The sequence below is a fragment of the Panthera tigris genome, chromosome A2 (assembly GCF_018350195.1).
Source record: "Panthera tigris isolate Pti1 chromosome A2, P.tigris_Pti1_mat1.1, whole genome shotgun sequence".
NCBI lineage: Eukaryota > Metazoa > Chordata > Mammalia > Carnivora > Felidae > Panthera > Panthera tigris.
The window spans coordinates 134729298-134742075 of record NC_056661.1 but is presented as its reverse complement, the minus strand read 5'-3'; the positions used below and the strand labels follow the sequence as shown (position 1 = coordinate 134742075).

Sequence of the window (12778 nt, the reverse complement as noted above, 5' to 3'; positions counted from 1 at the left end):
GGTGAGGCATGTGGACCTGCCTGACTGCTGCAACCCAGCTCGGGGATTTGTCCTTCATGAGCACCTCATGGCAGATGCTATTCTGGAAAGAAGTGAGAAACCTGTGCAGACATGTTACAGTAGTGCTTCTCTGAGGTTGTAAGGCCTGTGTACCCAGAAAGGCCATCAGGGTGCAGAACTTTTCTTGTTTCTGTGAACTACGTTAATTTCATGCATCCAATCAACAATTTATTAAGCACCACTGTGTGCCAGGTCTTGGGAACACAGCAGCAAAGAAGACATAGTCCCGCCCTCATGGATTCACATTCTAGTGGGGGCAGGTAGGTGCTAAACAAAGAATGATGAGCACAGGGGTGGAAGAGACCATTGTTTTCTGTGGGGCAGTGAGAAGGAGGCCTCACTGTAAAGGTGATAGTTGAGCAGAGGCCTGGAGGAAATAAAGAAGTCAGACTTCTGTGCTCTTGCATGCTTTTGTACATATTAAAAAACCACACCTGGAGATACAAAAGTATTTTAAAAGCTCCTTCTCTACATTGAAACTAGAAGAATGTTTTTTTGGGGGGGAAAGCATGAATCCTAGGGGCCTGTGGCTTGGTGGGCAGACAGGGTCTTTTTGTGAAGGAAAAGATGCCCCTTCTTTCCAGGCAGATGCCTGGGCAGATATTGGGTGAGTAGACAAGGGCTGATTTTTGGCTCTGGCTCACCTCTCCAGCTGGTCATCGTTGTGTGGTGCACAAACTCCTTAGCCCAGGAGCCCTGCATGAAGGTGTGTGGTGGCATTCTGGGTAGGAGAACCACAAGGTCAAAGATCCTGAGGCAGGATGGTGTTTAAGAACCAGGGAGGCCAATGTAGTGGAAGCTAAGGGAGCAAGAGGGATTGGAGGAGACGGGGTCAGACTTTGGGTTTATTGATAGTGATTATAATTTAGTAAGATATTTCTTTAGTTCTTGCAGGTTTTCAAAGAACTTTCATATATGATTTTGTATGATTTCTAGAGCAGCCCATCATAAGCTTGCAGTTAAAAAAAGTAATACACTTAGCAAATACAGAAGCATAGAATTTAACTACAGTTCTGTTTTCAGCACTTTTCTTTATACTGCACCTTAAAGGTTCATTAGTAATCTTAAGGCATTTAAACTTTAAAAAAAAAGCAACACCAGTTCCCTTACAGAGTTCTATTTTTACAAAAACAGAACTTTCTGAGCTCTGTTGTGATTTGAAGTATCAGATTACTGTTCTTTTTCTGTAGTTCAATAGATTTTTAAAACTTCTCTATTGCTGTGACTTAGATGTATTCATTAAGTCATTTGCATCTATTTTCTCATTTAATGAGTATCTAAAATACTATCTTTCATATCACAACACATCTTAGAACTGTGGCATTTTAGCTAACCCAAACCACACGGTTGTTACACAATTAATAAAACTCTCACACGAAGCACTTCTTTGGCTGAAAGAATTCTCTGCATATTAATCGGGGCTGTCCTATGAATGTCTTTCAGCTGGAGATGGAAAAGCTTCAGCTACAAGCCGTTGAGCAAGAGCACCAGAAGCTGGCGGCCCGCCTGGAGGAGGAACGGGGCAAGAACAAGCACGTGGTCCTGATGCTGGTCAAGGAGTGCAAACAGCTCTCAGGCAAAGTAATAGAGGAGGCCCAGAAGTTAGAAGAGGTGATGGCCAAACTGGAAGAGGAAAAGACAAAGACAAGTGCTTTAGAAGAGGAACTGTCTGCTGAGAAACGAAGAAGCACAGAGATGGAAGCTCAGATGGAAAAACAGCTCTCCGAGTTTGACACGGAACGGGAACAGCTTCGTGCTAAGCTGCACCGAGAAGAAGCACACACCACTGACCTCAAAGAGGAGATAGACAAGATGAAAAAAATGATTGAGCAACTGAAAAGGGGAAATGACAGCAAGCCAAGCCTCTCTCTGCCCCGTAAGACAAAAGATAGGCGCGTGGTCTCCATATCTGTGGGAACAGAAGGACCTGTGACAAGGTCTGTTGCTTGCCAGACAGACCTGGTGATAGAAAGCACTGACCACGTGAAGAAGTTGCCTTTGACTGTGCCCGTAAAGCCTTCTGCAGGTAGCCCCCTAGTTCCTGCCAACACGAAAGGAAATGTGTGCACCGGTGCCGCTCTGGGCAGACCAGGTATTGACAGGCAGGCTTCCCATGGTGACTTGATTGGCTCCTCTCCGCCTACTGTCCCACCTCCAAGTGCAAACAGAATTGAGGAAAACGGACCCAGCGCTGGCTCAGCCAGTAGCACACCCCCACTTCCCAATAGCACTGCCCCTCCCACCGTGCAAACGCCAGGCATAGCTCCCCAGAGCTACTCACAAGCACCGCCTGTGCACAGTTTACATTCACCGTGTGCCAATGCGTCTTTGCATCCAGGTCTCAATCCACGAATCCAAGCAGCTAGATTTCGATTTCAGGGCAATGCTAATGACCCAGACCAAAATGGAAACACTACCCAAAGTCCTCCATCAAGAGATGTCTCTCCTACAAGTCGTGACAACCTAGTGGCCAAACAGCTAGCTCGGAATACTGTGACCCAAGCACTGTCGAGATTTACAAGCCCTCAAGCAGGAGCACCCCCAAGGCCTGGAGCAGCCCCCACAGGGGACGGTGGCACCTGTCCTCCGGTCGGTCGGACCAGTTTAAAGACTCCTGGTGTAGCACGAGTTGACAGAGGAAACCCTCCTCCTATCCCTCCAAAAAAGCCAGGGCTCTCCCAAACTCCTTCTCCACCACACCCCCAACTCAAGGTTATTATGGATAGCAGCAGGGCCTCCAATGCAGGGGCCAAAGTTGATAACAAAACTATGGCTTCGCCTCCTTCCAGTTTGCCACAAGGGAACAGGGTAATAAATGAGGAGAATCTCCCTAAATCATCTTCCCCTCAGCTGCCACCAAAACCATCCATAGATTTAACTGTGGCACCGGCAGGCTGTGCCGTTTCAGCCCTGGCCACGTCTCAGGTGGGTGCCTGGCCTGCTGAAACCCCTGGACTGAACCAACCTGCATGTTCAGAAAGTTCCCTTGTCATTCCCACCACCATTGCCTTTTGCTCTTCCATAAACACTGTTAGTGCCTCATCCTGTAGAACAGGTGCCTCAGACAGCCTCCTGGTAACAGCATCAGGTAAAGGGATTGCAATATTATACCCTTTTTTAAGAATGTGGCCTGTCTTCTCACTTGCTTTAATTTCTTTCACATTGCCTTGAAACTTTTTTTTTTTTGATAGTTTTTTCTATTGCTTTCTATTCTCTTTTCTTTTCTTTTTCTTTTTTCTTTTTTGTTGTTGTTGTTGTTGTATTTTTCTTTAAAGGCTCCAGGGTATGGTGATTCATCTTGCTATATGAATTACAGTTCCTTTATGCTAAGTGCTTTCTTTTTTTAAAATAATCTGAAAGTAAGGGTTTGGAGCACATGGAGACCATTAATTTAGAGATACTAAAGCATTTTCCATGGGAAGAAAGACACGCTGTTGCTTCTTTTCAAATATTTATCTCACAAGACTTTAATATTAGAGGGTCATCACTAGACAATCTGTGTTCCATTCTATCCCTTGTGAGATAACGTTAAAAATCCTTTCAAGTGGTTATTAATACTACAGTCTATCTTGGGGATTATCCAATTGATTAGATTCACTCTGTAACTGGTGTGTTCTAAGTTTTAATATCGGTTTGATACTCTTTTTAACATCAAAAATAGAATATATATGTTTTAAGTCTCTGTTCTAAGTTTAGTTTATTTCAAAGCTGTTTACTCTGTTCCAAGCTGTTGTCTTCCAATCCTTGAACACAGATGGATAACTTAGCATGTGGGCTATATTAGAAAAGGTTTTCATTGCAGATGTGGTTTATGAAGTCACTAAATCAGGGATTCCTACACAAAGAAGCTGATAAAAAACTGGATTTTCCCCTTTTGTTATATGGTGCTAGAGGAAGCATTGCTTTTTATTGACGTGACTGGATTAGTTCTTCACTGAGTAAATTCGGCTCTAAAATAACGTTGTAGTGTCAAAGTTCTGTTGAAACTTGAGAGAAGTCTCTCAAGTGGGATCTTAGTGGCTACCAGAGACCACTGGTTCTAATGAGTGGGAACTTTAAGCATTGAAGGAAGGTTTGGGTAGTGTTGCATTTAAAACTCAGGGTAGGAGGAGTGGGAATGAGAAAAATAGGTACCACTGTTCTTGCTAATTGTTAGGTAATGAGAGCAATATACCAGGACTCACTTATCCAATTATAAGCTGTCTCCTTGAAAGTATGCTGCTTGAGAGGCTGTTTGTATTTTGGTACATAATTGGGAATTGGAAACAGCATGGCCTTTGATGTCAGTCAGATCTGCATTAGAATCTAGACTCTGCAATTTATGGCTGTGTGTTTAGGTGATTTTCTTGGACTGAGCAAGTTTTCTCATTCTTAATATGGAGCTTATGCTACTCCTATGGGGTAGGGTGGCTATTAGGATTAACTATCATAACGTGCAAAGAGCTTGGTATTTTAGCAGCATGAGTCATGAATAAATAGAAGTGATATTGCTTCATTGATACTGTTGCTTAAAATATTTTTGAAAATTTGCTTTAGAATTGATGTCACTATTATTGCTTTGTGATATCTTTATAGATGTTCAACATTCCATACTTTTTATTCAAAATGGTATACCCGAGCTGGACAGCCCTTCTCATGGCCTAAAATGATGTTAGCTTCTTCCATAGCTAAATCCATGCTCAAAGGAAGAATTTTTGCTACCATTCAGGAGAATCAGAGAATGTACTGTAAGGTCTTAAGGCAGTGACAAAGCACAGGTTCCAAAAATGTTTGCAGCAGTGGTGGTGCTGTTGACATAAACTCACAAACTGTAAAACAGAAAATACTTCCTGGGATACAGATAAATTTTGTCAGTTTTTAAGAACTACAAACCCATCTTCGTTTTGTACCTTGATGCTTTGCCATTTATTGCCTCAGTGGTTACTGTGTTCCAAGGTTCAGCTTCAATGTCTTTTGGTTTCAGTAGAAAAGCTTTAAAATCGGGATCCATAACCAAGGAACATTTTGTCAGCAGGATCTTAAGTTAAACTTTAAAGACCCAAGAATTCCAAGTTTATTATACATTGGCCAGAATGACCTAACTAGGACAGAGTGGAATTGTGGATAAAGGAGCTATAATCCCTCTGAAGAATGCCCTTTGCTTATATCTAGAGAGCAAAAGAGAAGAAACAGTGGCAGCAAAAGAAGTAGCTGCCACTGAAGATACGTGAAACCGATTCCTCATTTTCTATTCCCTGATTTTGCAATTTGGCCAAAATCTCAGAATTTCAGGATTATGCTTGGTGGGATAAGTTTCTGTGTTATTTGATTATAAGGAGTTTTGTAGTCATTCGGCAAGCTTTTGGGAGCATGTAGTCCGGGGAATAGAAAAGTTATTACAGTTACATAAGAAGGGTGATTAAATCAGCCATGGGTGTAGGTCAGCCTAAATTTTCCAAATGAGATCTAGGATTTCAGCTGCTTTCCCTTTGGATTGCCCCTATTTTTGCTGCCATGCCATTGCAACTAGGAAGCACCAGAGCTCCCTCCATCCTGCTTCTTAACCTATCTGTGCCTGGGTGAGCTTGTGCCTCTCCAGATCATAAGCTCATTGAAGGTGATTAATCTTCTTAACAGCCACTAATGCCATTGTGGTTGGTAAGAGAAGGGCATGAGGACAGAGCTCCTCTGCCAAATCCTTGGGAGATAGATCTCTGTTCCAAATTCAGTGAGAAAAAGGGCTCTGGGCTGAGTCTAAGAAGGAGGGTTAGTCCATTTTTGCCTCTCTCTAGTATCACCCAAGAGCACATTCGCTCTGAGTCATTAGCTTTCTCCTTTAAAAATGAAAACATTGACCCAAAAGAAGAATAATAGTTCCAGACCAGAAAGACTTACTAAACTTGCCTGTTGAATTTTTCAAACAGCAGTACACTACCTCTCCTTTCTTGGAGAACTACTAGATCCCACAATCTTTAAAACTGTAAAGTTCTGAGTTTCTGTATCAGCTTACATCTGTGACAGACAAACAGTTAGGATTAAGCTAAAATACTGGGGAGAATTGCAATGACAGAAAGATACCATTTTAATTACTCTGTTAGCAATTTTTATGGCCAAATGTTAAACTTTTAAATGGCATTTTGAATTCTATAAGTGAATTAAAATGTCTTGTTCCTCCTGAACTTGTCCAATGAACATGTTTTAACTGTTAGATGAGCAGAGGCCTAAAACCAGAAATCATCCCAGGCAACTGAGTTTTCATACCCTTGGAAATTTGTTTTTGTTTTTGTTTGGTACATTTTGTTTAATTTGGTTCAGACAGTTTTTCTTAGTTAAACATACACTTAAAAAATTATCACCCGTGTATGATTGGCTTAAAGTCTAAATCCAAAAATGAGATTGATCTGAGCCATGACATTAACCTTCTCTACACTCTGAAGCTGATGCCAGAAGCTGTTCTCAATTCCTCTTCCCTCTTGCATTGCATGGTCTCTGTTCCCTTCGTCCACCGCATGTTACTAATGTTTGCAGACTGCAAAGCTGAATGACCTTTTTCTAACATCATTAAAGTAGCCGTATGACGCAGGTCTGTTCTCCCATTACTTAACCAGTTAATGAATATTACCGTTTCTTATCTTTGTTGGGAGTTTCAAATGAACAATAAAGTCTCATGGTGAAGGTTTTTTTTTTTCCAGTATTTATAGCAGGATTCATTAAAACAAGCAATTGGAAATGACAGTGGGGATAAAAAAAATTATTTAAACTTTAAGAATACTTGGTATTTATAGAGCATTTTTATTTTGTAGAATGTTTTTAAAATATATTGCACACCTCTAAGCTAAGGAAATAAAAATTCATATATATTCCTCTGTTGCTTTGTCTGACAGAAAACTATGATTCTTGGGTGGTCTAAAGATTGAGAAAATTTTTAAATAAGATATTTTCTCTTTCAGATAGCCTGGCATTAAAAATAGGGCTTTCCAGGGTACTGTATCCCAAGTTTCCACATAAGGCAGTTAAAAATATATCTATATTTAAATTATTCCTCTAGAGCATAGAATTGCATTGGAAAGAAAGAAAGAAAGAAAGAAAGAAAGAAAGAAAGAAAGAAAGAAAGAAAGAAAACGAAAGAAAGAGAAAACCCAAAAGAATAACAAACCACTAGATATATACCTGTTGATATTCTTTACAGGGTATCAATAACCCAGACGGTTTGAATGAGATAGAGGAGGTGGGGGTAGAGGGACTCAGAGGGAGAGAGAGGGAAGGAGAGGGGTGGGGAGAGAGGGCCACACAAGCTCCAGGAAACTCACTGTGTGTGAGCCACATTCCCTCCTGTTCCACCGAGGACCTCCGTGCAATGCCTTCATGTTACCTTTGTGTTTGCTATGCAGTCAAGGCATCATACCTTGGTGTTTATAATTTCTCTGTTTATCATCCATTTCTAATAAGTACTGATTTAATTTTTGTGGGCTTGTTTTTTTGTTTGTTTTTAAGAAAATACAAAAGGTAAAATGTACCAGAGAGGAGCCTTCTTGTAAGTATGAAGTAAAAATACTACTTTTGTAAGAAGAGCTAATGAATATCAATGGGAAAATATCATAAAGTTTAGATAAATATTTAATTTTATGAGCATTTGAATTTTGTATGTCATTGCAGCCTAATAGGGTAAAACAATAAATTATTCATGGACCCAAAGAATTAATTATGAAGATGTAATATCCAGCTTTTAATAAGCTGTCTAGTTTTATTTTTATAACTTGCTTTTTTCACAAAGAATTTTTAAAATACTAAGGAATCCTTTGATTTTAATATTTATTACTTTAATGTTAATTAAGTCTCAATTATCTGAGCCTATTGCTTACTAATGTAACACCCATATACTTAGAATATTATCCTGATAACCAAGGTGGACGGGACATAAAACATCCATCTATTGTGTCCTACTACAGAGAATGTTACTGGATTTATGTAGAAAATGTACCCTGAGGAGTGAATATGTGCCCATAGGCCCCTGCATCTACACTGACGTTACTCTGAGGTATTTGGGGCTTCATAAGGAAGAAAGTAAATAACTTATTTTGAAAGTTAATTGTATCTAAAACACACAAAATACCTATATATCACATTGAATAAACATTTTTACTTTACTGTTTTTACAGCCTTTTGACCAAGGAAGAATTCAGAAAATTTTCCATGCTATATGCAGCCGACTTCACACACTTAACAGATTCTCTTCTAAAGCTGCTAAATACTGATGAGAAATATCTAACTATGATAACTCTTATGATTCTTGTTAAAACTATATGGTAGACTGTCCTGTTTTGTTGGCTGGCTAAAAGTTTCTGGTACACAATTTGTAAAGATGGCCACAATTTGTAAAGATAAAGTCTTCAGAATTGTGTATTGAATATTTGTGCCTGGATACAGTATTCTAGATATAATTATATGTGTTGTGCTTCTATAGCTCTGGATACTAAATAGCACTTGGCCCCCTCCATTATTTTTATTCCCAAATAAGGGAATTCAAGGAACATAGATTTCCTGGCAGTATTTGGTCCATCTTAATGGTCTGTATATGATTTTTAGTTACGTACCTTGCAAACATTGCAAAAGGAAAATCTGTATTTCTTACAGTTATTTCTATCCTATACCTAAAGATGTCCATTCAGTTTTTCAGACTGATATTGAAATTGAGGAAATCCATACATGATTTCAAAATTCAAATTGTTTTGAAACCCTGAAGAGGAATTTGAACTTTCAAATGAGACAGCCATCTAAGTTTCCTAAAACCAATCACCACTTTAACATTTATCTGTGTAAGACTGACAACTAAAAGTAATTTGTCACCATGGATATTAATTTAATTAGCAGATGCAAGATTGAAATAACAGTACAGATTTGTGCTAAGTAAATATTAACAGATTGATAATGTTAGAAACCACATAATCCTCTAAGGGTACGTGTTCGTGTCTGTGTGTGTGTGTGTGTGTGTGTGTGTGTGTGTGTGTGTGTGTGTGTAATTCAGAAACAAGTGGGTAATACCTGTCTCTTGTCCTTGTTCCTACTCTCTAACTAGGGTCACTTTAACCCACAGGCTGGTCACCCTCCCTAACCCCTTTGCTAATGAGTGGTGGTCCTGCCCCCCTGGCTGGCAGGCCCACCCTTCTTCAGCAAGCTGCTACCCAGGGAAATGTCACTTTATTATCAATGCTGCTTAATGAAGAAGGACTGGACATTAATTACTCCTGTGAAGATGGCCATTCTGCCTTGTATTCTGCTGCTAAGAATGGACATACAGGTAAAGATGGAGAGATCTTACCTCATTGTACCACCCTCTTGCAAAAGGATGGAGAGCCAGAAGCACTGGTAACCATTGTTAGGAGCAAAATGTTCTTTTGGTTTTGATTTTTTTCTTACAGGTAGTAGTGGGTAATTTTTTTTTTAACATGATTCAAAGACCTTGTAAATATTGAAAAAAAAAAATCCCAATTGTAGTTCTGTAAAAATGTAAGATTTTATTGCAGCTAGCAAAAAGTAATCTTTGATATTATGCACAATGAAATGTATTGTGTATGTGGAAATTTTGGGTCTACTATGATAAAGCACATTTTAGAATAAAGCCTTCCATCTGTGATCACTTTAGTCAGCACAAAATAGCTCCAATTTGTCTGTTAGAAATACTTGTGTGTGAACGTCAAAGTGACAGGGCTTTCGCACATACTATAGTGAGGGCAAATTTTTGTAGTTAGGGAAGGTCATGGGTCTGAAACTGTTCTGTAGTGGGAACAATTTATAGTTATTTGGATTTTTTAAGAGAACTGAGAAGTTCCACAGCTACAAATGACATATTGACGAAGTCTGGGAATTATTCTTGTTTCTTGTGGTCTGATTTACTAAAACATATGGTAGTGCAGAAAAAGATGATTTGACTGCAAATCCAAAATCAAATAAGCTGCATGATTGTCGAGTAATTCATAGAAGTTTTCAGAGCTTCGCTGTGTTCAAGTGCACTAAATGGAAGAATCTAAAAGTTTTAGAAGTACTTTGAAGTTCTTCTTTACTTCAGAAGCATTGTGGGAATTTTCCTTAATGTAGAGAAATTAAGTCTAGTAAATGCCATGAGGAAAATGAGGCCTAGATGATATTTATGCCAGAGTCAGGTAACTTTGTGTGGGATCTCCTCACCCATGAAATTAAGTGTAGGATGACCACCACACAGAAGCGTTTTAAAGGTTAAATATCACAAAGTGAGAATTTAACTATTTAAATACAAAGAATGGTATTAGTTTGGTAAGTAGATTTAATTCTATCCAATAACATTCTTTCCTGGCATAGGCTGGTAGAAAAACGTGGTAAAACATTTTCTGACACATAACAGTCCTTTAACTCATCAGCAACTCCTCCCAAAGCAACACACATACACACACGAATATCATGTCTTAGTTGGTGAGTCTGGGCATTAAAATCCTCAGGAAAAGAGTCTACTTTCTCTGTAAAATAGTCTGTGGAGTCTCATACCCACCACGATGGAGCTGTCAGATGGACTGTGCATGGGAGAGGTCCTTTGAGTTTAGCATCTATATAGAGCTCGTTTAGAATTTGGCTCACCATAACTCTAAATGGGGAATGTAAATGGCTTTCTATTAAAATCCATAGACTGTGTGAGATTGCTGCTGAATGCAGGAGCCCAAGTCAATGCTGCTGATACAAATGGCTTCACACCCTTGTGTGCCGCAGCTGCTCAGGGACATTTCAAGTAAGTGATGCTCTTAATTCTCCCCCCCCCCCCCGCCCCCCCATGAAAAGAGTCTTTTTATAGTTTGCACACATATTTTATTTCTGGCTGCATGTGTAAACTAGTGCTTCAAATCCATTGGCAAATAAATTCACTAAGTATATTTGAGGATTTAAATGCAATGTAGGATCCTAAATTTGCTCTTTTTCTTAAAAGGTAAATAGCTGTATATGAGGGCAGTAAAGAAGAGAAATAAGTTACGTTTCAACCTCACATGAATGAACTTGCTTCTAAAGAAGATAATCTATAGTCTGTCAACATATATGTGGTGATAAAATACACTGTTTTAAAGACTGTTATTCACTGTTTTCCATTACCCCAACATAAAAAAAAAAACTTTTTTTTTTTTTTTTTTTTTTTTTTTTTTTTTTTTACTTATGATGGCATTAAAAACAAATCCTAGGGGCGCCTAAGTGGCTCAGTTGGTGAAGCAACTGACTTTGGCTCAGGTCATGATCTCAAGGTTCCTGGGTTCAAGCCCTGCTTTGGGCTCTGTGCTGACAGCTCAGAGCCTGGAGCCTGCCTTGGATCCTGTGTCTCCCTCTCTCTGCTCCTCCCCCACTCATGCTCTGTCTCTCTGTCTCTGAAAAGTAAATGAACATTTAAAAAAAATCCTAGAATTATATTAATTAAAATAACCTTAACTTCCTATTGGCAGTTGATTCAGTGTTAAATCTCAATATATTCACCTTGTCTTATCGTTTAAAAAAAATTGAAGCAGTAACTTTTCATACTAAAAGTAATTAGAGGAGAAGCCTAAAAGAACCTATCAATGGAAATACATTTAAGTTTAGCAGGTTTCTTCAGTAGCTTACCAAGTCAGTTGAATATAGACATGCCTTTTTAAAATTAAGAGTCATAGTTTAATCAAATAGAATGTCACTAAGTTGCTTTCTCTTCCTGTGCTGAGCTGTTGTGTAGGGAACGTAAAGCTGTTTTCAACTTTTTATCTAACCATCCTGATAGAAATGTTCTTTAACATATTTCTTGATTCCTATAATATGGGTTGTAAGGTTCACACTGTTATTATAAATGTAATTCTTAAATATTCAAAATGCATCCTTAAATTATAACATTTTTTCTGTATGTCTAATGCATACCTCATGAGTTTATTGTTGAGGACCATAGATACTGGTTTTGCCATTACGTTTTGCATGTATCCTGAGTCCTCTGGAAGGGATTTTTTCTTCAGGGCTACGCTTTTACGTTTACTGTCACTGGGCAATATGTAGTGCAGCTTACTTGGAAATTATAGAGTCATGGGAAGGCAGGCATGGTTGGCTTTGCAAAAAGGAAGACCCCTAGGGGTTGATTAGTTTAAATGTGTATGAGATACAAACAAACGTCAATATGTAACTTAAGTTTTAAATATATATGAATAAACCAAATATTTTCAAGAAAAGCCCAGGGAGAAAAGCATATATCTGAAGTAAATAAATGAATATGGTGTAAATTGCCTTTTTTTTTTTTTTTTTGTAAATTACTTCTTAATTTGATTATGATTTAGCCCTCTTTACTCCGTTTATTCTCATCTGATTTTACAAACACAAGCTCTGGGTGTTTAGCCAGTTACTAAGTGCTACGAAGTCTTGAATTTACCTCATTTCTTTCCTCCTTGATTCTCAAGAGCAGTGAGTTTCTGCTTAGATGTCTTTTTCCTTGTAAACTAGTCCCCTTTCAGGAGACAGGATAGCCTCTGCTGTCTCTTCTCCCCAAGGCAGCCCTTTTCTCTGCCTCCCTGCTGCCTTTTATAGTGGAGGCACATGGTGCCCTGCTGTCTGAGCTATTTATAATTATTTTCTCAAGTGAAAATCTCAGAATGACTCAGCAGTCTTTTTTCAAGGTTTAAGTGATTTTGAACCACAAATAATATATATGTCAACCACAGTTCCACCATTCATCCAAATTAGTTAAACATACTGCAAGCACTTTTTTTTTTTTTTA

At 38.7% G+C, this 12778-nt stretch overlaps 1 protein-coding gene across 9 annotated transcripts in view; it reads left to right on the top strand.

Annotated features, from left to right (window-relative positions):
* Positions 1-12778, top strand: part of CTTNBP2 (cortactin binding protein 2) — a 170082-nt gene that overhangs the window by 96584 nt on the left and 60720 nt on the right. For 7 of the 9 annotated variants that reach the window (XM_042970583.1, XM_042970577.1, XM_042970600.1 and 4 more), the window contains 3 exons: positions 1504-3148; positions 9134-9337; positions 10696-10795. In XM_042970583.1, coding sequence (XP_042826517.1) covers positions 1504-3148; positions 9134-9337; positions 10696-10795 — 1949 coding nt within the window. Of the gene's footprint in view, positions 1-1503; positions 3149-9115; positions 9338-10695; positions 10796-12778 lie in introns of those variants that run through there. The other 2 variants (XM_042970631.1, XM_042970642.1) reach the window with 2 other exon arrangements.